The following is a 27,492-nucleotide window of genomic DNA, read 5'->3' as shown; positions in this document are numbered from 1 at the left end:
CAGTAACTCCATTTTTCCCAGAATAAAAGTTAACAGGTCTGTAATTACTCAGTTTGCCCTTTGAGCCTCTTTTGTGAACTGGAGCTACATCCACACATCACCAGTACATAGGACCTCCCAAAGTTCAAGGTGCATTATATGCAAATGTCCCAAAGTTCTTGTCATGTTGGGAAACATCATTAGAAATCTTCAACTGTAAGCTGGTTGAGTTCCACTCTAGCAGCATTCTGAGGAATTGTTAGAATACCAAATCTTCATCCTTTCAAGCTTTGAGTTTCAAGGAGGGGAGAGAAAAAAAAAAAATCAAATGAGAGTGGGTGAATATGGAGATTAGAGTACTGCAGGAAATTTTTTTTTTTTTTTTTTGGCCAAATTCTCAACTAGAGATCACAGTTCATGTGTAGCAGTACTTTGCAATGCATAAACCATCCACCATTTCCAAACAGCTGAGGAATTAAACTTCTTACTTCAATCAAATCAGAATCTCTTCACAACATGCCTGGTTTACAATCTGACTACTACAGAAATTCATAATGAATGATACCTTGAAGATTACAGGGAAAAATTGAGTGAGAGAGAGAGAGAGAGAGCACGAGCGCACAATACTGTTTGTGTACTTCTCCCCACTCCTCTCTTAATAGGGCAAATAGAATTGTCTGAGTCATAGCTATACACCCATATTAAAGACCAGTTGCAATATAACTAACAGAATTAGTGTTAATTTCAATCTTTTTTCAGCTCATCACACAGTTCTTTTCATACTATATTGGAACAAATTTTGTTGACATGAAGTTTTTTGTCAAAAATTATCTGGCAAGATCCAAAGGAGTTCTAGTTTGTTAGAAATTTCTCAGAAGATTACCTATCAAAATTAATTTTTTTCACATTTTGGCAACTATTTGATTACTGTTCGAAGCTAAAGTAACCTGAACATTGGTCATTTTTGATAGATTCTCAACTATTTTGGAAATGTTCCATCCACTGGCTTACTTAAACAAGCATCACCAAATATATAGTCTTCAAAATATTCTTTCTTTCTAAGTTCAGAGAATGACACACATCCTCAAATTTTCTTTACTATTATCAGACTGTTCTTCACAATTAGAAGCATTTGAAGCTTCATTCACTGAATTATTCAAGGCACAATTCCAAAGCAGTTGGCAATCACTTTGTCAAAATGACAACAATGAATAGATTGCTTTTTGAGGACTACTAAGTTGACATTTCTATTGCTTAAGAATTATTTATTTTATTACATTTTTGTTTAAAATTAATACTGTACTTGTTATTTGGTTTATCTAATAAACATGGTTTTCAAGATTGCTTAAAATAAAACAAAGCAAAAGGCTCAAACAGCAAGAATGCTTTGAATTGGGAAAGAACTGCTAAAGGAAATTGTTACATGAATCACAATTTTGTAATGTGTTCTGCTTGCTGTCTCTTTATAAAACTGCCTTTAGCTGAGCATGATACTGCCAAAGGGGATCTCTCTCTCTAACAGAATAAGGAGATTAAGTGCAAATTCAGTATTTTGATGGGCTTATACAAGGGCTTGATACCCTCAAAGGAATTAAAGAGGGGAACACATCAAGCACACAGCTACCCAGCTCAATGCCTGGGCCTATGCTATGGCAACAGACAAAAATGACATTTTTAATGTTTTAATGGCAGAGTTCTGTTCTACAGCAGGTAGCAGTTATCAGTGACTATTGTCAGGGAAACAGGAAATATATTGCATAAAAAGGATAAGTGCTACAAGGCCAGGGTATGTATACTGCTGGTGATGATTCTGTAGAGCAACTATCATATTTGGGGCCCAAAAGGTGACACTGTTTACATGTTGGTACTAATGATAGAGTAAAAGATCCAAGGAATTGCTTAAAAAGTACAGGGCAATGCAGAGAACAGTCTCAAGTTATGAATAAATATGAACATATAAGCAACCTCTGTATTAACATGGTACTTCAGCAACACAGTTTCGCTTTAACATGATTGATAAATTGGGGCAATCCTTGCACAACACTGTACTTATATAACACGGTTTCGCTCTAACAAAGTTAGAAAATTTCAGTAAACCTCGCATAACATGGTATTTTTGAGCCTTTGTGATGTTAAATGCGTGTGGAATGTATGACCGGAGTCAGTTCATTAAGGAAATATGATTGAATGGGCAGAAAATGGAATCAGTGCGATAGTAGAACTTGCTATTTGATAGGAGGGGAAGGTTTTGATGATATGACTACCGAAACCCTCGTGGGTAGTACAGTTGATAGAATCGCCCTCCTCACCACACCGGCTGGAAAAGACCTGAGTTTGAATTCCATCAATGAAGGGAGGAAGTTTTATGGATCTTTTTCACAACATGGCTGAGTTAGTCGGGATCAGGCAGCATGGTTTTTTTTCTCCTGGAAACTCTGGTTTTACGTCCAGTAAAATAGAAAATTGACCTCAGGACACCCAATTTATTGACAATATACACAGAGTAACATGGCCTTAGTCACTGATGCCCGTAAAAAATAAAAAAAGATATGATTACCGAAGACATTCAAGAGTTACTGGTAGAAAAAGAGGTGGGCTTAGTGGATTTGGTGCAAATGGCATCGGAGGTAAAACCAAATCATTTCAGATGATGATAGCACATATGAAAATTCTAAACTTCCAAATTTTAAACTAAAAAGTATAGGGGAAGGTATAAAGTTAGCCGAGCAATTAGAATCTTATTTTTTGAATGCAGATTCTTGAATGAAAGGAGCCCAAAGTTCAAAAGGGAGCTTCAAATATGCTTAGTTCCATATGATGAAATTCACAATGATTTATCAAGCAAAAGCAAACAAAACTAAGATTACTGATTTTTTAAGAGAGTAGATGTTTGTTTGTTATTTGGTTTTTAGGAGCATTAGCAACTAAGGCCATACTGCTCCGGGGATATGCAGAGGTCATTCCCTGACCTTTCCGCATCCTCCATATTTGGACCTTTCCGCATCCTCCACTCGAACCCCGGTCTAATCAAGAAGCATGTGCTACACATTGCTGCTCCTGCCCACCTGGCTACGGAGGCACCAAAAGAGAGTAGAAGATATATGAAATCTAGAATTTTGTATTTTTGTTAGCTTTTGGAATGCAACCCCCCTTTTGTACTTTTTCTTAGTCTCGTATAACACGGTTTCGCACAGCACAACATTTTATAGGAACCTAATAACCGTGTTATACGAGGGTTACCTATATTCTGTCCAGACAGAACAGGAGGCAGTATATCAATCACCTTATCACACAATTTGGCACTGAAAACTGTGCAAGGCTCATGGAGTAGAATTTTTATAAGCATGATCTGCACTTATGAATAGGAGAAACTTTTCATAGGAATGGGATACACTAAAATAGAAGTGGTGTAAGAATATTGCTGATGATACTGAGACGGTTTGGTAGGTCAGAAAACTGCTAGCTTGGGGCATACAGTAATAGATTAACAGTGGCCATAGGCAAAAGTGAAAGTGTTTCTTGCACTGCTTCCATTGGGACATACAGCAACTGGAAAAAGAAGTGTTGGTGATTTACAAGGTCAGCTGGGAACTATCATGAGATAAGGTTAACATAACCTTAACATGGTTATGTTAAGGTTACTAAAAGCAAAAACAGGTGCATGTATACTTGCTTGTACACTAATGCGAGGAGTGCAAATAAACAAATATGATGAATCTGAAGTACTGGTTAAATCAACAAATGTAGACACAGTAGGGCTGTCAGAAACATGGTGCCACCATTCAGACATAAGTGATAATAGCAATTGAATATGCTGAGTACAATGTATACAGGAGGGGCAAAAGGGAGGGGAATAGTGTTCTTAGTTAAGAAGCATGCAGAATCTAAGGCAGGAACCCAGATGGGTCAGAGCAGTGCAATGTTAAGTCAGTTTAGTGTGACACATGTACTGATAAAACTAAATAAGAGTAGGAGTGGGTTATAGGACCAATGACTAATGCATATAACAAACCACTATATAGATAAAGAGCAAGCCAGTAAATAAGGGAGTATAATAATGGGAGATTTTTACCTTTACAGATATCAACTGGAACTTGTGACATGTTAGAGTATGTTACAGAGGCAACAAGAAGCAATACTCTTGATCTGATTATTATCAGGGATTTACCATGAATTTATCATGCAGTTGATAGCTTAAACAGATTCAAGGCAGAACAGGACAAACGTTTGGAGCGAGCGAATGGGTGAAATGAAGGGGGGGGGGTTGTCTTTTTGGCTGATGCTATATAAGCTTGCTTTCCTGCATCATGTGCCCTTGCTAACACTAATTAAAAATATCCACAAAGAAACCACTAGGTGGCAATAAGCATAATATATTAATGTGGGATATACTTAAAGATATGTACTGTCAAGGGGAAGGGATTTTTCTTTCGTAAAGGCAACTACAGTGGTCTTAGTTTCTAAATTCCTTTCAGTGGGACAAGCTGCAAATTCTAAATGGAAAGAATTCAAGGAAGTAATCATAGAAGCTATTAAGCTTTTTATACCAACTAAGAGATGAAGTTCAAGATAAAGTTTGATAAGTTTAGACCTAAATAGATGTCAGGTGAAACTATTGGCAGAGAAGAAAAATGAGAAGATGAGACGATAAATTAGTGGGTGTCACAGAATCCTGCAGAATGTACAAACTAGTTGCAATCAGGGAAGGCTGGATGGGGGGTAGGCAAGCTAAGAGAAGTCCTCAGATAAGAATGAAAAGAAAAGAAACAAAGAATTCTTTGCTTATGTTAATACTAGAAGGAAAGGGATAAATAACATTGGCCCACTAGATATGAATGGCATAATTACTGATGATCCTACTCAGGCTGCTGACAAACTAAATAGTGTGCATGAATGTTCATGCATGACATTTAGGGATGGGACCACCAGAAGTAGACCAAGTTATAACTGAGATGAATAATTTTATCATAATTGAGAAGAAAGTGGAACATAAATTAAAAGCAAAAAAGGCATCTGTGGCTGATGGGATCTATCAAGTTATATTAAAAGAAGCAGCAAAAGACGTAACTAAACTTTTTGCTATAATTATCAGAAGATACATTAATTCAGGAGAGGTTCCTACAGATTGGAGATTTACAAATATGTCTCCTATTCACAAAAGGGTGGGGTGGGGGGGAAATCAGAGGGCAATGTGAGCTATTATATATCTGTAAGTTTTACTTCTGTTCCAGGGAAAATAATGGAGTCAGTAGTTACACAAGTATTGTAGGATCATCTTAACAGGAATGGAATTACAGAAATCACAGAATGGGTTTGTTAAGAGGGTTTCCTGGCAGAACAATATGATTAGCTAATATGATGCAGTGACAAAGGAACTGGATGCAAATAATTCTGACATCATATATTTAAATTTCCATAGAGCTTTTGACACTGTTCACACAAGAGATTGCTGCCACTAATGGAAATATTTCTGTAATGATGTTTTGGTTATTCCTTAAGTGCTTTATTTCCACACACACTATACTTACTAAGAGAAATATATTTGTAAGATTTAATGTCTTACAGTTTCATGACTTCAGGTTTCCGTTGCATTTGAACTGCGTATAACAATCCCTCATATGCAAATTCAGCAGTATTATGATTTATTGTTGCCGATTTTATAGCCTTTATGTGAATAAATCATGGATAATTATTTTTTAAATTAGTACCAAAAAACCAGTATTTTTGTATCAATACCGGGATTTGAATACCAGAAAAAAATTAGCAGGATCCTAGAACTGTAAGCCCTAGTCTATACATACTGTATAATGAAATGAAGTTATAGTTAATTATTTCATTATGCCAAGAAACTTCCAACAAGTAATTTCTTACGATCAGCCTGCAAGCATATCATTAGCTTCAGTCAATAAGTATTATAACAGAAAGAGTAAAGCAAAATGGCGGAAATTGAATTTTTACAGAGAATTTATTTGGTTTTCAGAGTCATTATGTCAAATTTAAAACAGCCTTAAATTCAACGTGAAACTGGCCTACACTGGTTATTATTATAATTTACAGTTGCACTATAAAGAGTGCAACTGTAAATATTTATATAACTTTTTGATTCCCCACAACTCAGTTTTCATAAAGTGGCATTACAACATTTGCCCTGGTGAACCCAACTGATATGCAGCATATATCATGAACCATATTTTCTCAAAATGAAAATGATAGGTGTTTTAATTGTTAATATATCATAACAATTTGTTCCAATAATGTTGCATTGTCAATGTGTCCTGATCCGTTCTACTGCACCTGTGGAAATTTTACACCACAAAAATCAAAGAATCACAGACTTTCATTTTTACTATGGTGTTAAAATTAGTAATCATGAAAAATCATGGGTCCATTATGTATGCATTCTACATGTTTGAGATGTGTGAGAAAATGGGTTAATGGAAGATGAAAATTCCTTGCATTTGGTGTGGTGTGAACCCAGAGACCACACACTGGATTGTTATTTTTTGTGCAATATTATAGGATGCAAAATCAAGGACACATCTGTAATACAATATCCAAATCTACCATCAGCTATTCATCTTTTATCCTTCACAGTGAAGATGTACAAGTAACATCTAAATCTAGAACTTTCATACTTCTAGCAGACTCTTGATTCTAACTGTTCTCCAAAACTTTACCATTACTTTCAAATTCACTAAGCAGAGTGAATTTGAAAGTAATGGAAGAGTTTTGGCCATGTCAAAGAAGAAAATAGTTTACAAAGGTTGAGCTGAATGATCTGCTGGTACTGGGCACTCCATTTGCTTGGTATAGTACAGAGAAAAATAATTCAGTCCCTTCTACTCCAAAGAGGGATCCCTGGCATTCTGTACTAACAGAAATGGTGTAATCAAAACACTGGGTGCTATGCATGATTCATCAGAACATATTACCCTCAATTCCAGTCAACTATTCCATGCTTTGCATAAATGAGATCCTTGGGTTAGAAAAGAGTGATCAAAGTTGAACTAATTTCACTACCTGAAAGTAAAAATGTCAATGGATTATTTGTTTCTCCAAGGTGCTTCTGTCACTCCTACATATAAAACTGGAACAAATGAAATAGTCTATTAAGGCCACAAAAGTAAAGAGGCTAATTTTAGTATATAATTTCAAAATTTTGAGATAAGTGTTGCTTAACTCCACTCTGGTGTTTTCGGACTATAAATCAGAGCATTGCCACACTGTGTGATATTTTCACTCTTCTGGGTCTCAAAAATTAAGCACGAGGCTTGGTTAGCATTTTGAGCATTGTGAATATATTTTTAGAATTTATAGTTCAAAGAAATAAGAAATGTTAACAACATGCTTACCACTTTCAAATAACTAGGTTGCAACATAAGTGTGAAGGTGAATTTTCTGCACAGTCACCTTGATGCTTTCCACAATGTTGGTGCCATGCTGAAGAGTAAAGTGAAAAGTTTCACCAAGATATCACAAGATGGTGGGAGGAAAAGACACTAAGGTAAGTGGCATGCAGCAATGATGGCAGACTACTGTTATTTGAAAAAGGATTCATGCAATCAGAATGAGAGTATAAAAAAAAAAAAGTGCATATTAATCCAGGTGAGAAACTGCTGAACCAGCAAATAAAGTACTGATTTAACAAGATGACTGAGTGTCTGTGTGCTTTACCTTAATTTTTCTTAATATTTTGTACCAAAAACCTGTCTGTTGAACATTCAAATAGATGTATTTTGAGATATATATATTTTTTGTGTAAAACCTGATAAGATAGGGCAAAATCAAATCTCTAATTATGACAACTTCCAAATGTTGCTAATAGATAAAAATCAAAGGTTTTAGACTAAAGCATTCCCTTTCTAATAATTCACACAAGATTACAATATATCTACACGGAAACAATTTTAATTACATTGATTTTTTAAAGAGTATTATGCTTCTTTCTCAGAGAAACTGATATATGCTGGAGTTAGAATATTAAAATGGGATGAGGAGGGGGGGGGGGGGGTAAGGGACCAGAGGATATGCCAAGTTGTGATCATTCACGGATTTCCATCTGCATAAGATGCAAAAAATCTGTTTTGAGCAATAAAGTGTGCTACATCAGATTCTGAGAATGAGAGAAAGGAAAGATTGGAGAAAGTCATCAAGGTGACTGTAAAGAAGAAGCGATACTTTTTGCAATTCTCTCCATGCTGTGTCCCCGGGATCACCCTTAAACATTCTATACAAAATGATACAAGTGAAAAGCTTTGGTCCTTTAGGAAACTATTCAAACACTTTTACACACCACAAATAATTCTAACAAATGAGCATCACATTACAAACCCTTTACCAAGTCCTTGCTCACATGCATAATGAGTCTGGACAAAAATTACAAATTAGCCTTTCTCTAATTGCTGATGGCATGTTGCATGAGGCATTTTCAAACCAGTGTCTATCATTCTCACAGACTCATTCCTCAGCACCTCCCTGCCATGCTCCAATAGTCCTTATTTAATTTTATTGTTGAAAATCCCCATTTCACAGTCCCCCTAGATTTTCTCCCCTGTTTCTATTTAAAGCCTAATTTCTTACGAAAAAGGATTCTTTTATTTTTCTTTTCATTCTCTCCCCCAATACTACAAATTTCCTCTTACTATATACCTGAATGCATTTTCTGCCAATTCTGACGTGTTTCCTTTAGCTACTGTATTTGTTGTGTTCATCTGTGTGTTTGAAATCTAAGATTTCAAACAGACATAGATGAATACAACATTCAGAATCAGAATTGACATTTCAAAACTGGAAAACTTGGTTTTTTTTTTTTTTTTTTTTTGGAAGTGACCAAGTAAAAGAACATAGTGTCGCTGTCATTTTGAATAAGGAATGTTCGAGATCTCTTCTTGGATACAATCCTATTAATAGTAGAATGACGACAGTTAGACTTCAGAGCCAACCAGTAAATTTTACAGTTGCATATGCACTGACATCAACATCCACAGATGAAGATATGGAAGTTTATTATGAAAATCTCCAAGCAACTCGATCTGGTCCCAAAAAAAAGGACATTGATACTCATGGATGATTTCAATGCAAAAGTAGACGAGACAGTTTCTTCTAGTCCAGAATGTGGCAGGTAGAAATGAATGGGGTGAAAGTTTAATTGAATTTTGTCTTCTGAACAGTCTTGTCATATGTAACACCTGCTTTCAGCAACACCCAAGAAAACCCCCTACACATGCCAATCTCCTGATCATAAAACAAGGAATTATCCTTATTCAGCAAAGGGGCATTCCAGTGTAATCACAGCAAAAGACACTTCCTGGAGCAGATTGTGGCGATGATCATCAGCTACTCCACTTCATTCTCAAGCTGAAGCTGAAAAACATCATTAATACGGTTTTAAGACGATTGGATGAGGAAAATATTCCGAACAATTATACTTGAAACAGGTAATCATTTTCAAGCTCTATTAGAACTAGATGATGATATACTGCCTGAGGAAACGTGGAAAAATACAAAGAGCATTATAAGGATTCAGCAAATAGATACATTACAAAAAGGTAAAGGTCAGGAAGCCGGGACTACAGAAACCACTTTTAAAGTTATTGAACAGAGAAGAACAGCAAAAGCCCAGGGTATACATGGAAATGAAGAGTATCAGGAACTGAGTAGTCATCAAGAGCTGTTTAAGCCAGGATAAATAGGATTATATCAATCAAAAGTGTAAAGAAATCGAATACCACAACAAACACCTGAAGACAAAAGTTCTGACCAAAAATTAATGTAATTAAGACTGCAAGGGGGAAATTTTAGCAGAGGAGAAAACAATTAAAGGAAGGTGGAAAGAATACTGTGAGCTGCTCTTCAGAGCACCTGCTAACACTAATGATCTGCCACGCTCTTTTCAAGAGTGTGATCATGAACCAGTTCCACTGAAGGAAGAAGTCAAAAGAGCCACCAGAGAACTGACGTGTGGCAAGTCACCTGGAATTGATTAAAGCTACAGATGTGCATCAAGATTTTTCATAAAATGATTGTAAAGATTTGGGAAATGGGAGGTGGCCACCAAGATCGGAAGAAATCAATTTTCATTCCCTTACAAAAAAAAAAAAAAAAAAAATTTGCTCAAATTACAGGACTATTAGCCTAATTTCTCTATCAGCTAATTTGAAATGCCAGTAAGATTATTCTTAAAATCACATTTAAACAGAATTTCAATAAAACTTGAAGAAAAAATGCCAGAAGAGCAAGCAGGTTTCAGAAGGGGCAGATCTTAAGTCTATGCCTGATTATTGAAAAATGCAAAGAATTCAATTCCAGTCGTTTTGTTTTTTATAGATTATTCAAAGCATTTGACTGTGTTGAACATGAGAAACTATGACTATGGGATTCCCGAACCACATAATTCAGCTGATTAAGCTACTGTACCAGAAACAGGAAGAAACTGAGAAAACCAACATGGGAAACAGGCTTTTTCAAAACTGGTAACAGTGTCAGGCAGGGCTCTATTTTGTCACCTCACCTTTTTAATCTTTATGCCAAAGATATCACGTGTGAAGCTTTGGAAGATTTAGAGACTGGCATCAAAAATGGACTGAAGATAAACAACAAACAACCTTCGTTATGCATATGACACTGTGCTAATTTGCAATTCCAAGGATCATCTTAAAGAAACTGAGGAGAGTATGTGAAGAAAGTAAGAAAAAAGGATTGTTTCTGAATGTGTGTGTGTAAAACTAAAATTATGGTGATAATCTCAGTTCCAGTAAACTGAAGGTTAATGGGCAAGATATCGAAGAAGTTGATGAATCTGATTACTTAGGGTCAGGAATAAATAAAAATGATGAGTGCTCAATCAATTGTTGAAATGTTGGTCACTGATCTGACAAAATTATGGAGAGATCAAGATCTGCCCCTAAAGACGAAACTGAGAATCACTGATTCGTTAATTTTTCCAGTTGCTACTTATGGTTGTGAAGGATGGAATCTGAAAAGAGTTGACAGGAGGCATTTGAAATGTGGTGTTACAGGAGAATACTGCATATATCTTACCTGGAACAAAAAGAACAAATGAGTGGGTATTGAATAAAATTGGCCGGCCTAAAATTCTTCTTCATAGCATCAACAGAAGAAAACTCAAATTTTTTGGACACACAGTAAGGAGGGAAAACTTTTGTTGAAGAATATAATTGAAGGAAAAATCAAGGGGAAGAGAAGCAGAGGAAGATCTGCAACTAGTGGAAGGATGGGATCGGTGAACTTCTGGGCATGATATTTTGTGATGCTGCTCTTAGAGCACACGATTGATGCAGTTGGAGGAATTTCTTGGTGGCCACAACTCCTCAGGGAGCTATGTGACTGGAAGAAGAAGTAGCTGTCATCCCCACATGTCATTGCCAGTCTCACCACTTTTTTTTCATATACCTTGTCTTTCAGTCTCACCTGGCATTTTCTTATCATACAGCACTTATTTCCATACACTTTGTCTACTTTGCTGCCATCTTGGCTCTGACATTGTTCCTCCTTCATTCTCTATCACTATATCTAAGTATTTAAACTCTTAGTTTTGATTTGACATTCTATGTAGTCTTTCGGCACACTTAGCTTAAGGCTTATCACTTCTGTTTGTTCCCTCACCTTAAAATCATATTAAACAGAATTTCAAGAAAACTTGAAGAAGAAATGCCAGAAAAGCAAGCAAGTTTCAGAAGGGGCAGAGGAACCAGAGATTAGACCCTAAGTCTACGACTTATTTTTGAAAAATGCAAATAATTCAATTCCAGTCGTTTTGTGTTTTATAGATTGTTCAAAAGCATTTGAACGAAGGGCGCTCTGGTTGCAGAAGAGAACAGTCAGTGGATTTTTGGCTGCTGTAAATGGATAAGTATTTTTAATTTTTACTGTATTCTTCGTTAATTAACATAGTACATTGTGTTTTACAGATATTAAATAGGTTTAGTAGCATTCGTTAGCTTCTTATTTTGAATTTAACCAGCGATTTTTGGAAGTTACGACTCCCAGTGTTGGCACCAATATTTTTTAACTAGCCGCCATATTGTAGTTTATAAAAAATAGCGTAATGTATATATATCTCGAACTGATAGCATAAGGTATAAAGTAAAACTAGATAGCGTAATAGTATTAGGAATCTGTTAGCTTATTATAGTATTATCAATTAATCAAAAATATTATTAATCTTATTAAATTTCATTGTTAATTAAACGAAAATCATGACCCAGACTAGAGTTGTGAAGCAAAGATCAGACTAGCGAGAGTGCTGTGACTCGGGGGAGAAACGAAGGGGTGCAATTCTCCAACGCATCAGTCTCAAAATGTGCGAAATATGAAATCTTTGTCAATCTTTCTAAAACAGGACATGATCTAGCCAAGGAGGATGACTTTGTGTGTGCTAGGTGTCTAGAGTGTCAAGAAATTTGGCACCAACTCAGTGTTCTGATGGGTGTTTATGAGAGATTGAGTTGTAGGGTAAATGCCCTCTATGAGGGGCCCATCAAGCTCTCAGCTGTCCAGCTCAACAGCAGAGCTCACTTCTGTGTATCAGGCAGCACAGAGGCAATCTTTAAGGCAGAATGTGCTGGTCCCAAAGGAACTAGTTATTGTTGGTGACTATTGTCAGGAAGATGAGGAATATACTATGCAAGAAGGATAGGTGGAACAGGACCAGAGTATGTCTGCCAGGGGCAAAAGTTGATGTTGTAGAGCAGATATCTTTTAAGGGCACAAAAGATGATATTGTTGTACACGTTGGAACTAATGGCATTAAGAGTAAGAGATCTGCAGATTTACTCAGCAAATACAGGTCAATGTTGAAAAAAAAAAATTGCGAGTTAGGGCTGAATGTGAAAGTGTCTGCAATTCTGCCCAGACAACAGGAGGGAGTATATGATGAGAGCCTTGTTAATCAATTCGGCCCTGGAGAGATTGTGCAAGGCTCGAGGGGTAGAATTTTTTTCAGCCTGGTCTGTGCTTGACAGGAGAGACTGCTCCTACACTCACTTAAATAGAAAGGATGCAAGAATATTTGCGGACGCTATCGAGGCAGTGTTAGGTGGGTCATAAAACTGCTAGTTTGGAGGGGATATACAGACTAAAAGGTTAACAGTGGCCGCAGGCAGAGGCAAAGTGATTCTTGCACTACTTCTATTACAATGAGCAGCAGCCTGGAAAGCAAGGTAACGGAGATTTCCAGGACTGCTAGGAGTCATAGTGGAACAAGTAAATACATGGGCTGTGTTAAGGTAACTAAGAATAGGAATAGATGCATGTATACTTGCATGTACACCAATGCTAGAGTATAGTTAATAAATTTGATGAGCTTGAAGTGCTAGTCAAGATATCAAAGGTAAATATTGTTGGAATATCAGAGACCTGGTGTCACAGATATAAGCAGTGCAGAATTGGAATTTGGGGAGTACAATGTGTACATAAAGGACGGGAAGGGAGGAGGAGTTATGCTATTAGTTAAGTAACAAAATCTAAGGAGTGCATCCAATTGATGTTGGTGGACAATGCAATATTGAGCCTGTTTGTTGACAAACAGCACACTGAAAGAAATTTCATAGATAGAAAAGTGTGCTAATGACTTATGATGTCACAACAAATTAACTTGCCACTGCTATAAAATCTTTCACAGGATGTAACAGATTATAGATCAATATAAAACAACAGTCAATACCTGTTCACTTCTTGCATCTTCTTCAGGAAACTAACCTTTTAATTAAGTTAAACAAAAATAAAACTGTTCAATTCTTAATATAAATTGTGGAAAAATCTCTATTTTCATTGAAACTTCGTACACATGACCACTCTGTCACGTGTATGAAGTTTCATATAAGCAAAAATACACAAAACAAGTTTAATATGAAAATGCAACAAATGCTACAGGAGCTGTAGAAATATCTTTGAACTGATAATTCAATTTTACTGAATAAATGAAAAACAAATTTTTACGAGGGTGGGAAAAAAGGTACCTTATCTCCAACATGAGGATTATGACGAAACTCACAGTCTTTCAAATGATATGAAACTATTTCTTTCCCCTTATTAGCTTGATAAACTATTGTTCCTTCTTCTACCTCAGGAACAGAGTTGTGACTTGAAGTATCATCTCCACTTGCTAATTTTCCCTGATTGGCACCATATTTACAGCCCTTTTGAGGACTACGGGAAGCCCACTGACTAGTTGCCTCTTTTTCTACAATTCCCACAATTCTAGTTTGAGTATCATCAGATTGATCAACCTGTGATATATCTTTGGCTGTATCAGCTGGAATTACAGGTGAAGAGTCAAGCACCACGGTTCCTTGAGGTAGCTGGCGAATTCTTATTGCTTGAAGGCGACTTGGTGATGATGGATCCTGATTTAAAAAAAATAAATAACACATTAGGAATAATGTTATGATAATCAGAAACATGAAGATAGATAACACAAAGTTAAAATAAATGTATTTCCAGTAAATACTTCTTTACTCTGAAATAATACAAGGCTTCCATAAAATAAAACTTTTCTTAAATTATAGGAGAAAACCTCATACCTTTTTAGGACTGTTAATCTCTCAACACTCAATTGCGAATGATTATAATAAACCCCCCCCCCCTGCACAGTCATAAATAAATCAAATTAAAATAGCTTTTAATTAAAATAATCATGCCTTCAACTCTAATGTCACGTCAAGCGAATTGGAAAGACGATGGCCACCAACCTCCAAAAACCAACCAGCATCACATGCCACCATGAGAATTGAAAAACAATTGTCGCAAAAACCTAAAAACAACGAAACAAATAAATATCCATTAATTCACACATAAATTAAACTTTAAAACCGTTTTTATAACTTCTTTTAAGAGACTACCTTATTCGGTTTGTTACCATGTTCACCATAAGTACAAAAGTGATTCGCAAATGATAACCCCCCCACCTTTTATATATTATTAACGACACCTAACACAAGATTATTTATATAGACCAATGTATGAATTACTATTCATGCATGTGCATAAGCGTCCACGAGTTCGAAATATAAGGTCTGCGTATATTAATAGAGTCAACATTTAATCTCATTTCTAATGCTTCGGCAATTAATAATTTAAAATATTCCAGCTGTTTATTAAGAACTTTCGATTCATTAATAAGGAACACATGTCCATCAGTGACTGCATGAAACACAAGTTCAAAGGCACCCATCCTACCTGATGCCACATGCTGCTGTATTCTTACCGAAAGTAAATTTTGGGTCGAGCCAATATAAGCAGAATTGCACCCACCACAAGAAATATTGTAAACAATATTGGAGCTTCCATGGTAGGAACTACATATGCCCTATAGTTTACTCATGGGTTGTGCAACAATCTTAAATTCAGTGTTCTTAAATATGTTAATAAATTGTCTATACCAATGCTATATATACGGAACTATAATAAAATGTTTGTGATCCGCCCTGTCATTTGTTGTACCCGTCTCCAATTTATATTTGGCCTGTTGACTAATCTGCATAATGGTACCTAATGAATAACCCCTGTTTAAAAATCTTTTTGTCAGTTCCATGAGCTCATCCAATAAGGATTTTTGAGTAGAGCTGTATCTATATGCATTATGAAACTGATTAAAAATAATGCTCCTTTTATATGTAAAAGGATGGTAGCTCAAACGGTGTAAAAATTTACCAATATTCGTTGGCTTCCTATAAATTATAAAAATGTTTTCATTAACCCTGGTTAAAGTAAAATTTAGAAAATCTGTGGATTTGTGATGCAGGATTTCCATTTCTAGAGTGAACTTAAGTAGAGTATGAATGTTATTAAATGTATCTAGGACCTTCTGTACTATATATTTATTAGTAATTATTAAGATATCATCAAGGTATCTACCATAGAACGTTATATTTGGGAGACTTGGCATTAAGTATACCTGCTGCTTGGCATTAAGTATATCTGCTCGATCTCATTCAGATAAATTTCAGCAACCAATCCACTTAAGCTAAGCCCCATCGGTAACCCAAATATCTGCTTGTAAATTTTACCTTAGAAATTAATATAATTGGTTTGTACAAGAAACTGACCCCACCATGGTTGGTAATATTCTCTTCTGTATGTGTTACACAAGATTCTGTCATGTTATGTTGTGTCACTCTCTCCGTAATTATACACTGTAGACATGCTACTTTTTTGTCTGCAGTGTTATTATTCCTCATACGAAGCGTAGTTTATTAGTATGTCTCATGTTTATTCCACTTGCTTGCGTCTGTTTCCTTATTTCGATAATTGATTTTAGATAAGCCCAATCATTAATATGTAAATAATCCTTTATCGTATTACATAAACGTTGTAGTTGGCAAAAGTAACTCTTCTTTTTTCAAACTCTGAAATCCAAGGTTAACCTAACAATTTTTTGTGAAGCCACACGTGCTAATTTCTTAATACCTGCTAACCTTTGTCTTAATGACACCCTCGCAAATTTTGGGATTAGATTTTCGATAATGCAAAGTAGTATCAATGTATGTGTGAATAAAGTTATATAAACAATCTCTCATATTTGCGAAATTAACCTAAAAACTCCAACGAATTAAAAATGTGAAGGAAATTTCTCAGGTGAGGGAGAGAAACAAACGATAAGTCAAGTTAAACAATATATATGTTACCAATTCAAATCAAAAAGGACTATGAAGCCCAATAAGTCCTATTATTATAATAATCTTAAATTATAGGAGAAAACTTCACCTTTTTAGTAGGACTGTTAATCTCTCAACACACAATCACGAATGATTATAATATGACCCCCCCCCCGTGCATAGTCATAAATAAATCAAATTAAAATAGCTTATTAATTAAAATAATCATGCCTTCAACTCTCATATCACTTCAAGCGAATTGGAAAGAATTATGGAAAGACGGCAGCCATCAACCTCCAAAAACCAACCAGCATCATATGCCACAATGAGAATTGAAAAACAATTGTCGCAAAAACCTAAAAACAACGAAACAAATAAATATCCATTAATTCACACATAAATTAAACTTTAAAACCGTTTTTATAACTTCTTTTAAGAGACTACCTTATTTGGTTTGTTACCATGTTCACAATAAGTACAAAAGTGATTCGCGAATGATAACCCCCCCCTGTTTTATATAATATTGACGACACCTAACACGAGATTATTTATATAGACCAATGTAGGAATTACTATTTATGCATGCGCGTAAGCGTACACGAGTCCGAAATATGTTGACTATAAATAAACGCAGACCTTATAAAACTTCAAGCTGAAATTGCTTAAAATATAGCAATTTCAACAGAGGTCGCTGCAAAGCTACTTGAGGTTGAGGAAGAGGAATGGAGATGGGTGGCAAAAGTTTGACTTGCAAAAAAGTCAAATTGTGACTCGAGAGATTGCACAAGGTCGGGATCATGGCCTGCTGCATTAGCCAGCAGGAGCACTGCCTTCGCAGGAAGCTTATTTTTCTCAAGTTAACTTTTCACTGAAGGACAGAAAATTCGAAGCACCCATTCATTGAAGACATATCTTGTAACCCAGGCCTTATTGCTGCACCAAAACATTCCCAGCACACCTTTGTTGACATTTTGTTGTTTAAATACTCTGGAAATGTTATAGTGATACACCAGCAAAGGGTTCAGATTAAAATCTCCAGAGATAGAGGCATCCAACAGGAGAGTGAGCCTATTTTCCATAGGCTTATGTCCAGGTAAACTAGCCTCATCCTTAGTGATAAACATTTTCCTGGGCATTTGCTTCCAGAAGAGGCCAGTTTTGTATAATTAACAAAAGTACACTCTGCTTACACACTGCACAAGCGTATCAAACAGAAGATAAAGAAATTGTTCCGAGTACTGTAACATGTGGGAATGTTGTGTTGAACAAAGACGCTAATTGGTTGAGAATAATCGTATGAATGATGTTCTGCACACCAAGCGTCTGAAAATATTGGTAAGCTGAAAATATTATAGCTATATTGGTAAGCCATTGGTTCCTGAAAATATCATCGGTCCATAAAATAAAAGATCATATGGAAGGTGAATTGGTTCCTGAGAATATCGGATGTCGATGTCATTGGCAGTCGAGGCCCGACTGTACTGTAAATTTAAATTTTTCTAAAGTAAAGTTGAAATTTTATCTTAATAATGATTGCTACAAGATCCAATTACAATACAAATATGATTTTGCGATGTGTATAGCCTGTGGCATGTATTCTAAGGTCGATCTAGTGGACAAACCTGGCTGAACCGTTGATTCTTTTCTTTGAGCACAACGTAAGGAGTGCACTGATTTCAAATTAGAACTTAGTGTATTACGAGAAGAATGAGGCAGTGAAGAAATGTGTGCTTGCCCTAGAAACAAATGTAGTTGGCAGCTCTTAAGGGACTATCTGATGACCTGTCAAGTGCATACTGCTCTGGTTGAGGACATGATGATAGATGGACTAAGATGATCTAGTTTTATTGGGAGAAATGTGTAACATGTTTTGTAATAAAGACAGTTGGACAAGGACCAGGGTGTGTTTTCCAGGAGCAACAACAATTGATGACATTACTAACAGACTGTCAGATTTTAAGAGGGATAAAGACAGCATTATCATTCATGGAGATTAACAATATTAAACAACCACGACAAGACCATTTGTTGGATAAACATAGGACAGTGCTGAAAAAAATGTCGCAAGTCAGAATGTGTGTCTACAATTCTACCCAGACATGATGGGGAGGGGGGTATATGCTGTAACCCCTGTGGATTAACTCATTACCTGAGGGGATTTGCAAGACTACAATTTTTTTCGGCATGGCCTGCACTTGTATGTAGAAGGAATATATTTTATATATTCATTTAAACAAAGGTGGTGCAAGGATTTTTGGCCAGTATCATTGAAGGTACCATAAGGGTTCAAGGAACCTGCTAGTTGGGTGAGGGGGATAATATAGATCCATGTTTATCTGATGATACGGGTCAAAGCAATGCTTGCACTCGCCTCCAGAATTTGTAACCACAACAGACAATGTTGGCAAGATGTTTTGAGGCTAGCAACATTTCATATGAGTGAAAAGTGGGATGAGAAAGATATAGAAACAAATCTAAATAACTTCAAGAGGTGGGTCAGGTTAGCAAACTATAGAAGAATACTTAGTCTTAACTGTCTACAATAATGGCAGGAGTGCTGTCAATAAATGGCTATCAGAAATGTGGTGCCACCCGGAAATAGGAGATGACAAGCTCCACTGTGTTTATGTATAATGTATTTAGAAAGGATAGGGAAGGCAGAAAGAAGGTGGTTGTCATGCTTCTTATCAAAAGCAGCCTGAGTACAAAAAGAAATTTTGCTGGGTCTGAAGTTACATCTGCCAGCAGAGAATGTTTAGTGTGAGTTAGTTGGAAGCAAGCAAAAGGTATAACGAGTGGGAGAAATCTACAGACCAGAAGATTGTGAAGAGTATGATAAGTCTTTACTTGCAGATGGAAGGGGCAAGCAAGTGCAAATGTCTTATTATGAGTAACTTCAATCTGTTCCAGACTGATTGGAATAAGTGGGAGGGGAACTCACCTTGGGGAATAATTTTTCTAAATAAACTATTATTTGCATCAGCATATCAGAGATAATACCAGGGGTGAGAATATTCTTGACCCCATCATTACTCACGAATTAGGTAACATCAACATCATCATCAGCCATTTTCAATCCACTGCAGGATGAAGGCCTCTCCAGCAACTTTCCAGTTCCTTCTGTTTTGAGCACTGGCCATCCATTTACTACCCACAAACTCATGAATTTCATCTATCCATCTCCGCCTTTGTCTTCCACGTTTCTTTCTAGCTCCTCTTGGGTACCATTCTGTTATTTTCTTAGTCTATTAGTCATCATGTCTTCAAGCTGTGTCCTGCCCAAGACCATTTTAGTTCTTTAGTTTTGATAAAAATCTCCTTTACTTGAGTTTTCTGCCTGATCCATGTGTTTCTCTTCTTATCTAACAGTCCGATTCCCAATATAACTGTTTCCATTCTTCACTATGTACTTCTCAGCTTCTCTTCCATTCTTTTGGTGAGTGCCCAAGTTTCACTTCCTTAAGTCATGGTGGGGAGTATACATTGGTTCATTATTTTACGTTTCAGACAAACTGGGATATTGCTCCTCAGTATGTGACTATATTTCCTGAATGCTATCCATCCAAAATTTATTCTTCTCTTGACTTCCAGCCCTTTATCATTATTACAGCTAATAACTTGTCCCAGATAAGTATATGACTCCACCTTTTCAATTACTGCTTCTTCAATCATTATTTCCCTTTCTGTGGCATACTTGTTCATCATTACTTTTGTTTTAGCCATATTCATCTTTAGTCCAAAATCCTTACTAACTGTGCATAACTGATCAAGATTTGCCTCTAATTCTTTGGGATCGTGGCTTATAACCACAATGTCATCTGCAAATCGTAAATGGTTTAGGTACTCTCCGTTCACATTAGACTGGTCGCAGAAAGGAGTCAATCTTCTGAAAGCTTCCTCAAGGGCAGCAGTAAAAAGCTTCAGAGATAGTGTCTCCTTGTCGAACTCCTTTCTCGATTTTAATTTTCCTACTGTCTTTGTCTAGTCTAATAAAGGAGGTAGCACTCTCATATATTTTCTTCAAAATCATAATATGTGGGGTATCTCTGCCTTGTCTTTCTAGTGCCCGAAACATTGCCTTATGCTGTATGGAGTCAAATGCCTTTTCATAATCCACAAATGCCAGGCATAATGGTGTTTTATATTCATTTGCTTTCTCCATTAGCTGTGATATTACGTGAAGGTGATCCATAGTTGAGAATCCTGTCCTAAAGCCAGCTTGCTCTTTCGGTTGATTCTCATCAAGTATTCCTTCTAATCTGTTAGTAATGACCCTTGTGAACAACTTGTAGATGTGGGATAACAAGCTAATTGGTCTATAATTTCCAATTTCTGATTTATCTCCTTTCTTATGCAGCAAAACTATGATTGCATTATTCCACTGCTTAGGCGTCACACCTTTTCTAATGCACTTTGTGAAGAGCCTTGCCAGTTTTTGTGTTATGTCTCTTTCTCCCAATTTTAACAACTCTTAAGTAACTTCATCTTCCCACGGGGCTTTCCGATTCTTCAATGCATGTTCTACCTCATCAGGAAGAATATCGGGTATGTCGTATGTGTTGCTACTTTGCAATCCATGTTCCCCACTTCTGGTATCATTCCCTCGCTCCTTGTATAATTCTCTATAGTAGTCTTCTGCTATTTGAATTATGCCTTCTCTGCTGTTTATAAGTACACCATCGCTATTCTTCAGTTTCAGTATCATTTGTCTTTCTGTATTACTGCTCATGGCTGCTGATTTAAATCCTTTGTTTTCCCTTAATGCTTCTTCTACTTTTCTTGTGTTAAATCTTATGTCCTATCTGAGTCTCTTTCTAATGGCTTTGCATAAATCAAGTATACTCAATTTTCTCCCCGTCAGTGTTTTTCTTGCTCTTCATTTGTCGTCTTCGGTTCATCATGACAAGTGTTTCTTGACTAATTTTTTCTTATCTGGATTTCTTTTTCCCTATAGGTTTCTTTGGCTTTATCACTTTCAAAAAGTTGTAATATTCCTCGTCGATATCTTGGTCCTGAGCAGTATGCAGAAGCTCAAACTTGTTTTTAAGTTCCAATACATACTACTTAGGTAACATCACATGTCTTAAAACACAGGAACTATTGGCAAGTAGTGACCATCCAGTTGTCAGTCAGAAGAAGAAATGTTGCAGTAGTTTTAATTTCGGAACAATGGACATTGATGAGGTGGATTGCAGAGTGATCCCGAATATGCACCAATTATGGAATACCTTTAAAGTGCAAAAATCACACATTTTCTTAATGGTATGAATGCTTACCTACCATTAAAAAATTATTGCAGGAGGAGGATTGAGAAATGGATAAATGCAGAGCTGGCTAGTCACAGAGTGATGAAACATATTGAAGTCTACAACAGTTACAAGTTGATTTGTAATGGTACCACAAAGTTAGAGGCTAAGGCTGCATATCAGAAAGCACTGGCCGAAACAGCAAAGAATGGGGACAAGGAATTTTTCACGTATGTAAATACAAGGAAGAAAACGCAAATCAGATTGGACATGTGCACTTGGTGTGGAAAGTCTTAGACAACACAGCTGATTTTGAAAATGAATTAAACAGTACTCTGCACCGGTCTTTACTGAAGAAGTTTCTTCATGCTGAGAAGAAGCAGAGTCATATGAAATTACCGATTTAGAAATTACAGATGACTGTTTATTAGAAAAACTTGAGCATAAAGGTAAGTAACGCTCCTGGAACTGATTTCATGTACCCAGTAATTTTGAGGAAGGCTGCCAGGGAGTAATATTGAACCATTGAAGTTAATTATAAGGGCATTTTTGAACTCGGGGGAAAGAATTGAAGAAATGCCAATGATCGCCAATAAATTAAGGCAGTTCTAAGAGCGAATTGGCAACTACAGACCGGTCAGTCTGACTTCAGTGGCAGGGAAAATCTTAGACATTTTGAATAAGATTGCAATTCAAGGATATTAAACAGATATGACATCTGTAGTCCAGTGGTCCAAGAACCTTGGGGGATCCTTTGGGAGGTCTCTCAAGGTTCTTGGAACCTCAAATTTTCATAAATTACATCCACGATGGGATAGAAGGCTTGATGTCAAAATTTGCAGAGAACATATAGATTGGTAGAGTAATTAATGGTCAGTGCTCCTTCCAGATGATTTGAACAGGCTAAAGAAATGGTCAGAAAAGTGGCAGCTATGTTTTATTGCAGCAAAATGCTTGTCTTATACTTGGGGAAAGCATCCCCAAAATAAATTATGTTTGGTGGGTCTAATTAAAAACAGAGGAAGAAAGGCACTTGAGAGTTATAATACAAGCTAATATGAAGTTTTCTGAGTAGTGTAAAGAGGCAGCCTGGAAAGCACATGGTGTATTATCGATGATTTAACAAACACTATCCTATAGAAGAGGCTTAGAGGGGAACAGGTATTGTGTGTTATCAGACAGTCTAAAACACTGATGGATCCAATATCTTTCTATTTCAGAAGATTTAGGAGAAACATGGTTGGCCTGCCTCCCTAAAATCCACTCATGCACACCTTCTCGATGGTAAACAGTGTTACATCACTTATGTGGCAACAAACTTGTAAAGTGGTTCTCTTCAAGATGCCTGGTCAAGATGCCCTCCAGCATATGACAGCACAACGAAACAAATGGCCCTCAGTCCCCAGCAGCTTTCACTCCCCTTCTTACAGCAGTGAGAGAATCAGAGTGGAAGCAGAGGATGCTAAGAATCTCTGGGTACAACCAGGCTGTCATGCACAGAAACTGAACCTGGCCTGTTACACGCAAGATCGCTAATCGGCAAAGACAGGATATTAGAGCTGGAAAAAGGAATTAGAAAATGTGAATTGGAATATCATTAGTTTGGCTGAAACAAGAAATGAATCACTTATAAGTTTATCAAGTGGAAATCTGTTGCACACCAATGGAAACAGTGAAAGGAGCGAAGGTAGAGTTGGCTTTCTGGTCCATAAAGATATAAAAAACAACATTTTGGAATTCAGAAGTACATCACCAAGGGTGTCAAGACTACTACTCATGATTCTAAGAGGTACAAGCTAAAGGTTATAATGATTTATGCCCCAACATCAAGCCATGATGAAGAGGTTGAAGAAATGTACACAGAAATTGAGTCTTCTAGACGAGCAGAAAACCCACTACACTATCAATTATGGGGGACTTCGATGCCAAGGTTGGAAAGAGACAAAAGAGTGCAGAAAGGGGAACTATATGAAATTTTGGAAGTAGTGAAAGAAATGAGAGATGAAAGACTTGGGGAATTTCCATTATCTCGAGGATGGTCAGTAATGAACACTTTTTGTTAAGAAAGAGGTGAACAGAAAGTGGACACGGAAGAGCCCAAATGGATTAACAACTAATGAAATACTTAATCTTCACTAACAGAAGACATATCGTGAATGATGTTACTGTCCTGAACAAGGTGAATGTTGGACGTGATCACAGAATGGTAAGATGCACACTTGATATAGATGTAAGAAAAATAAGGGAAAAAACTGACTTGAATAAATAATACGAAGGTCTTTGAGATAACAGAAGAGGAGAAAAAGCAGTATGTACAGGAACTTAAGAAAAAATTGCTTCTGCAGACTGCTCAGGACCAAGATATCAATGAGGAATATTACAACTTTCTGAAAGCGATAAAGCCCAAGAAACCTATAGGTAAAAAAAAATCCAAAGAAAAAATTAGTCAAGAAACACTTGTCATGATGCTCCGAAGACAACAAATGAAGAGCAAGATAAACACTGACAACGAGAAAATTGAGTATACTGAGTTATGCAAAGCCATTAAAAACAGACTCAGAGAGGACATAAGATTTAATACAAGAAAAGTAGAACAAGCAAAGGAGTTAAATCAGCAGCCATGAGCAGTAACACAGAAAGACAAATGATACTGAAACTGAAGAATAGCGATGGTGTACTTATAAATAGCAGAGAAGGCATAATTCAAATAGCAGCAGACTACTATAGAGAATTATACAAGGAGCGAGGGAATGATGCGAGCAGTGTGGAAGATGGATCGCAAATTAGTAACACATACGGCATTCTTACAAGTTGTTCACAAGGGTCATTACTAACAGATTAGAAAGAATACTTGATGAGAATCAACCGAAAGAGCAAGCTGGCTTTAGGACAGGATTCTGAACTATGGATCACCTTCACGTAATATCACAGCTAATGGGGAAAGCAAATGAATACAAAACACCATTATGCCTGGCATTTGTGAATTTTGAAAAAGCATTTGACTCCATACAGCATAAGACAATGTTTCGGGCACTGGAAAGACAAGACATAGTTACCCCATATATTATGATTTTGAAGAAAATATGGGGGGGTGTAACCTGACCTTTTTTCTTTAGAATCACCAATTGAATTAACTAATTGAATCACGAACCGAGTCAGATTGGAAGTTCTGCCGTCATAAAAATGTTTGTAACATAGTTTCACCAGTAGACTTATTCAAAAATTGCCATGCTTCTCGTGTGGGCTTCCTTCGTCTTTTTTTCCCTTAATAAACAATTTATCTTAATAAAAAAAGTCAGGTTACCCTCCCCCCACTTTGGGAGGGTTTCAATCTCCCATGGGATTCAATTTCTACTCCAGACCGATAACACCCACTGTCTGTTTACCGAGTGAGCAATAATACAAATGCCGTTACGGCAAAGTACTTTTACCGGTAAATTTCATCTAACTTTTGCGTGATTCTCGTGCAGGCTTTCTTTACCTTCGCCATCCCAATTTGTCTGAAACGTAAAATAATGAACCAATGTATATTCGCCACCATGACTTATGGAAGTCAAACTTGGGCACTCACCAAAAGAATGGAAGAGAAGCTTAGAATGACACAGCAAAGACTGGAACAAATTATATTGGGAATCAGACTGTTAGATAAGAAGAGAAACATGGATTAGGCAGCAAACTCAAGTAAAGGACATTCTTATCAAAACTAAAGAAATAAAATGGTCTTGGGCAGGACACATAGCTCAAAGACATGATGATAGATGGACTAAGAAAATAACAGAATGGTATCCAAGAGGAGCTAGAAGAAAACCTGGAAGACAACGACGGAGATGGACAGATAAAATTCATAAGTTTGTGGGTAGTAAATGGATGGCCATTGCAAAAAACAGAAGGAACTGGAAAGTTGCTGGAGAGTCATCTTGCAGTGGATTGAAAATGGCTGATTATGATCTTGTAGACACAAGGAGGCCGTAGCCCCAATTTTAAGGAAATTTTAAGACCACATTTGGAATACTGTGTTCAGGTATGAAGACTTCATATGAAAGACATTCATCTTCTTGAAATGTAGTAAGGCCATTTACTATTTTCACTATGCTGTTGGATGTTTTGTTTTAGGGATTCTTTTAACTCAGATATTGTAAGGGATTGATTATAAGGAAGGGAGAGGATGGAGTTAATTTATTTTATACTTTTCTGCTGTTTTGTTTGTTAGAAATATGAAGACTATGCAATTGCTGACACTTTGGAGGAAGTTTCAACTAAAGTATTTTACGATCTCATTGGTGCTGGGGATGCCTTACCCGTTCCAAAGTAAAATTGGAGATGGAGTTTAGTAGGGATTTTCAGTTGAGTTGTTGGATTTTATTCTATATCAGTCTGTTGTCTGTCTCTTTGTGATGGTGGAGGCAAATTTTATCCAAGTTTTTTTTTGCTTTGTATTTAATTTGTCAAGCAGCCTCCGTAACCAGGAGCAGTAGTACGTAGCACACGCTTCTTGATTAGACCTGGGTTCGAGCTCGAGACCACCAAATACGGAAGGTCAGGGAATGACCACCACATATCCCCAGCCTGGATAAAGGGTGAGGGTTGGCATCAGGCTGTAAAAATTGCATGCAAAAAAAAAAAAAAAAAAAAAAAAACACGCTGACCCCTTTTTCCCATATCAAAAGGAAAAAGAGAACAAAAAAAAAATAAAAAATAAAAAATTTGTTAAGCCCTAGCTTTAAGTTTCTATATAATAGTAATTTATGAGGTTTATCATGGTAGAGTATCTATGAAACAAGTTCCAAGCTTTATTCTTTTTGCATTTATCTGCATAACCTTCATTTGTAAACTACATTCTGAAATATAATCAAGCAGCTAACCAAAAATACAACAAAACACAAATAATGAATAAAACCTCTGACTCTTCAAGTACTATACACATACTACCTGCCTTGGCACTTGATCTTGATGAATGTATCATCAGAAGATTGGCAAGAACAGGGAGAGGCAGGAAGTGGGGATAAACAGTCATTACTGTGATGTTTTTACTTCATACAAAAGCAAAGCATTAAGAAGGCTAGTGTATTTCAAATTTACTTTACTGGTGACCTTTATTCTGTGATAACTTTGGATGTGAGCATCTATGACCATATATTCATCACAACTTTATCTCTCATTTTCAAATCATATAAACTACCCTATCAATTTGGTGGTGACTTTTTTGAATGCCCTGTATATATTCATTATTATTATTATTTTTTTAATTTACTGTACTGAGCAGTATCATATATTTAAGTGTCATACAAAGTTTGTTGTTTGTTTGTTATTTGGTTTTTAGGAGCATTAGCAACTAAGGCCATAATTGCTACGGAGATATGCAGTGGTCATTCCCTGACCTTTTTGCATCCTCCGTATTTGGTGGTCACTGGCTCAAACCCCGGTCTAATCAAGAAGCATGTGCTACGCACTGCTGCTCTTGCCCACCTGGCTACGGAGGCGCCTGTCATACAAAGTATCAACACAGCTTAAAATTTAGAATATCACACAAAGAAAATGAGATGCAATAATATGTAAACAATATCATACACAGACATTTTTTCCCCCTGTATGGTACAAAGATGATAGAAGTCAAACTAATCAATGTAATGCTGAACATGTTTGTGTAATGT

General features: G+C 36.5%; 1 protein-coding gene across 4 annotated transcripts in view; it reads right to left on the bottom strand.

Moving 5' to 3' along the window:
- Unr (cold shock domain-containing Unr) overlaps window positions 1-27,492 on the bottom strand; it is a 344,942-nt gene that overhangs the window by 80,863 nt on the left and 236,587 nt on the right. For all 4 annotated transcript variants that reach the window (XM_090387109.1, XM_090387110.1, XM_090387111.1 and 1 more), the window contains one exon: window positions 13,959-14,345. In XM_090387109.1, the coding sequence (XP_090243235.1) occupies window positions 13,959-14,345 (387 nt within the window). The remainder of the gene's footprint in view (window positions 1-13,958; window positions 14,346-27,492) is intronic.

Source organism: Mastigoproctus giganteus, chromosome 13 (assembly GCF_048544385.1).
Source record: "Mastigoproctus giganteus isolate SK-2022 chromosome 13, ASM4854438v1, whole genome shotgun sequence".
Classification (NCBI taxonomy): domain Eukaryota; kingdom Metazoa; phylum Arthropoda; class Arachnida; order Uropygi; family Thelyphonidae; genus Mastigoproctus; species Mastigoproctus giganteus.
Note: the sequence above shows the minus strand (reverse complement) of the source record. Positions and strands in the feature narration are given on the sequence as shown.